Below are 4,545 nucleotides of genomic sequence, written 5' to 3'. Positions count from 1 at the left end.
CATTAGGATAATGCCAATTGAATGGTACAATTAAAGGGAGAAATGTTAGAAACGCAGAAAAATGATCGTCCAAGCGCAGCCGGCCAGAATTAGAAGGTTCTTATATTAGCTTAATGGGAAAATAAAACAATTATAAGCTCGCCGGTGGCGATAATATCGTTGGTGGAGCTCCCATCGTCTCAGTATATATATAGTAAGAGGAGTACTGTCTGCACCCAGTACAACCGGCCGGCCGATTGTTATCACTAATTAACATCAACGCAACGTAGGCATTCAAGGCAGCGATCAGTAGAGGCGATTATAACAATTATGGCTGGTGTCATTGGGAAGAAGATGTCTGCCGCAATACTAGCAACGATGATGATGCTGGCAGCGTTTCTGATATGTATGAGTCTCTGATCAATGTGGACTTGCGATATATATATGCTGCGACTATGCAGGATTGCTTCGATTAATGTGAGGCGCAGCTAGCAATCTGATTATATAGGGTGTGGCTATGAGTGGCTATGAGTTAAAACGGAATAGCGTGCGTGTGGCTAGCTATGAATGGTTGTTAGTACTGCACTCGCGAGCTGTGATAGGATGGTTTATATATATTGAGGACGGGAAACTGGATCCCGATTTGTTTGGTGTGTGAAATGGGCATACGATCATGATTTGATTTGATGAATATGCTTGTAATGTTTTGCTGCAGTAGTGGGCGTGGAGGACATCGGGGTTGCGGCGACTTCGTGCAACTCTGCGGTGGTGGTGGAGAAGGGCGACACGTGCTTCGACCTCGCCAGGGAGGGCCACATCTCCGTGAAGAAATTCAAGAAGCTCAACCGTGGCATCGACTGCGACGACCTCCCCATTGGCAAGCAGGTAATCATCATCTCATCTTTTACCAATACTGCAAATTAGCCGAGGTATCGTTTATTTCCTCTGCCTCGTAGTTTTCGTAATTCTCGCGTACACATAACACCTGAACCTCCTCACAACTGTACTTCGCCAGAAGAACAGTTGTTTAAGTATTCCTTGAACTACATGGCGAAGAACAGTTGTTTAAGTATTCCTTGAACTACAGGGCAAGGCATGCTAAGCCTAAGCCTATGCGGCACTTCCAATATCACTAAGGGTGGGTTCACACTTGCCCAGTGGACAAAAGGGTGAAAAATCCCCTTTTCCACCCATCTACAAGGATTTCTCAAGAGTTGTCCGCCATCTCATTCACATTAGTGGTAGACAAGGAAAGGAGCCAAAGAGAAGACATGGCATGAAGGAGAAGTATCCGTGCTGGGCAGGTCGGAAGAGAGGAGCAAAAACTTGGCCATGACGTGTCAAAAAAGGCCCCTAATTTTTTTGGCCTTCCACCATGTGTGTGAACATATAGTTTTTCATGTTGAGATTTAATTGGCCATCTCTATTTGGGATGCTGTTTGTCTGCCGGGTCCGAACCCGCCCTAAGTATCCAACTGGAAGCTTTTTTTTGTGTCATTCTTTAATTATTAAAAGCTTCTTTACGATTCAGCTTCTCATTTATGTCTTTTTCTGGTTGCGTTTTCAGGTATGCCTTTCCTAAGGTTCAATGTGGCACATGGTATCCTTACACTTAAGGTGATAAAATGACAAAGCTTCCCGTGGCAACTCCATAGTCTTTCTCTTGCACGAAATATTGTATCTATCATTCCAACAAAATTGCATGGACCAACCTAGTTGATGTTGTCAAAGCTTTACTGAAGAATACCCTTTTCGAAGTCCTATCCTTCTAGCATTTGATTCTCAATTTTCTTTTGTCGCACATTTCATTCTCAAATTTCTTTTGTCACACATTTCATGTTTGCACCAAGTGATGTCCTTTTGACATTTCATTCTCAAATCTCTTTTGTCACACATTTCATGTTCGCACCAACTTTTTAGATCTATGTTTCTTTACTTCCTTTATGAAGGGTGAGTGTTGTATAATTGACTCTAATGCATTCCCTAATTCCAAATAAAATGTATTCTTCTAGAACTCTCTCTTTTATATGCCCACTCACTATCTCTAAATGATGGAGATAAACATAGTGCTCACTCAAATGGTTCCTATAATTACATTTTCATATCACCCCCTCTGTTTGCACATAGTAGCATCATGTGACCAGAGCCAAGCATGTGCATGTCAACCAAATGAATATCTAGCAACAAGGAAAGGGGCATAGCAAAAGATGATGCTATTGCATATTAAGAAACATGTAGTAACTTAGCATCATTTAAACCATGATCAATCCCACACATATATCAAACATTATTCACCACAAGTGTTGCTTTGATGAGGTTATTGAGTAATGCTAGAAATGATGTCACAAAACTTGTTTTCATGCCTTATGTGATGTGCATGGCTTAAGTGGTGCTTCTTTAAAATATTCCCATGACTATTCTGCTACATTTTTTGCACTTCCCACTCTCTCTCTCTCTCTATGTTTCTTATCAATGCCGTACCTACTAGAAATGTCCTCAAGATAAGCTATCTCCCTCTTTTTCTCAATTGATCTAACTTGGAGAGAGATATGTTTCTGTGTATGCACACAGAGAGAGAGAGAGAGAGACTAAATTATATTATGAGAGATAGATTAGTGAGAATTTGTGGACGCATGATTTTCTTCTATATACACTTATAGAAATTGTTAAAGGTGTTGCTAAGCCCCCTCCTCTCTTTTTCTCTGTCTCTCTCTCTACATACATACATACATACATACATACATACATACATCATGTATGTATGTAAATGCATCACACATACATGCATGTACATATTCTACTTTATCTCAATAGAGAGATATCAATGCTCATCTTTGTATGCATGGTTGCTCTCTATATATACTTGGAGATATTGTTAAATGTGTTTCTTGGTTATGAGCACATGGTAATCTCAATCAAAGTTCAAAATCACCTTCAAGCTTAATTTGTAGTTTTCTTCTCTATACAATAATTTAATAAGCTTAATTTAAATGAAAAAATCAAGTGTATAAATTAAATGGACTAGTGCCTTAGTTGATTGAGCATGTGTGCTTAGTCTAGGCTAGCTTAGCCTAGACTAAGCTAGTCTATGTAAGCGTGGGATAGGTGGAGAATTAGATATAGGCCAAGCTAGGGTAGATAATTTTAAGATAGATGTATGCTTAGCTACAAACTACTAAGATAGCCAAAAATGTAGGCATAGACATAGGCTATGCTATCCTATAATACACTTAGGCTATGTCATGTTAATACATGCTAAGTGAATGTGAAGTATCACTAGTAGTGTATTCCTCATGGTAGTAGTTAGCATGGTAGCCCTCATGGTGATAAACTAGATAGAAGCGATTTCAATAGTTGCAACTAGGATAGCGTTGACTATTTGAGTCTAGTACAGGTTAGCTAAATGTGAATTATATGTAATAGTGTAATGAAAACTAGGAACTTGAAGATAAGAGGATAATGTGCACAATAAGAGATAGAGATAGAGACAATATAGAAAAGGTAGTGAACTGTAGTTAAGCATTTATTTGCTAGTGGTTGTATATATACAAAGTACATTAAATGAGGTAGGTGAGCCTTATCTCTAAATATCTAAGATATTTATAAAGTGGATATCTATGAGATCCTTTTGTCCACATACTGACTTGTCCTTATCTTATCCACCTTTTATCCTTATCCACAACTTTATCTTAACACCCCCCTCAAAAGGATTCCATAGATATTTGTAGAGAAATAAAAAAAGATTGCATTCAATTCATCAATTTAGCTAAATGTTTTGCTCTCCCGATCAGATCATGCAAAGGATTTGCATGGTAATTTTGTGCTTCATGTGAGGAACTTATTTGGTGAGGAAATCAATTGCATTGTCACATGATGGTACATATTGAAGGATGATATGGGAACTTGTAACTAATTCTCGTACAAAATGATATCTCATATCAATATGGCGGAGTTTAATGCTCAATATTGGTCCTTGAATGATAGAGATTGATGCTTTATTGCTGAAGATTGGAATTTGCTGAGGCTAATACCCAAAACTAATTTCATCCAAGAGTTTCTTCAAATAAATTCTTTCCTAGGCGGCCATGCTGCATGCCACATATTCAGCTTCAGTAGTAGAAAGTGCAATGGAGTGTTGATGTTTAGTACTCCAAGAGATGGGACCTCCTACTAAAGTAATGATAAAACTAGTGAGAGATTTTTGGGTAGAAAGATCACCACCCCAATCTGCATCGAAATAGGCTCGTAAGAGAAAATCATTGTTGTCTTTTGTAAAACAAATTCTCACATTTGATGTTGATTTTAGATATCGCAAGACCCGTTTGAGCTGCTTCCAAAAGTTTATAAGTGGGTTGATGTATGGACTTGGAGAGAATGTGTCCTGCATAAGATAAATATGGATGAGTACAAGTAATTAGATATCGGAGATATCCATGTGCTTCCATGTAAGGAATGGTCTCCATTTCACGAGCGTGATCAATTGAAAGAGAATGGGAGGAGGATGGACTCAATTGTAGATTTTGGGTAAGTGGAGTGACTATGGGATTACATTTTAGCATGGAATAA

The 4,545-nt window shown here is 38.5% G+C and overlaps 1 protein-coding gene across 2 annotated transcripts; it reads left to right on the top strand.

Moving 5' to 3' along the window:
• Positions 1 to 202: 202 nt before the first annotated feature.
• Positions 203 to 1,673, top strand: LOC148009877 (secreted LysM effector Blys4-like). Of its 2 annotated transcripts, none has more exons than XM_087673304.1 (3): positions 203 to 385; positions 698 to 864; positions 1,547 to 1,673. In XM_087673304.1, exons 1-3 carry the CDS (start codon positions 310 to 312, stop codon positions 1,559 to 1,561), a joined length of 258 nt encoding a protein of 85 aa, XP_087529430.1. In that variant the 5' UTR covers positions 203 to 309; the 3' UTR covers positions 1,562 to 1,673. The 2 variants fall into 2 exon arrangements, with proteins under 2 accessions (XP_087529430.1, XP_087529429.1); XM_087673303.1 differs by having other exon boundaries at positions 204 to 385; positions 695 to 864.
• Positions 1,674 to 4,545: the final 2,872 nt, after the last annotated feature.

This window comes from Lygodium microphyllum, chromosome 30 (genome assembly GCF_053477565.2).
Source record: "Lygodium microphyllum isolate KBCC chromosome 30, Lygodium_microphyllum_v1.1.10, whole genome shotgun sequence".
Lineage (NCBI taxonomy): Eukaryota > Viridiplantae > Streptophyta > Polypodiopsida > Schizaeales > Lygodiaceae > Lygodium > Lygodium microphyllum.
This window is presented reverse-complemented; position numbering and strand designations above follow the sequence as displayed.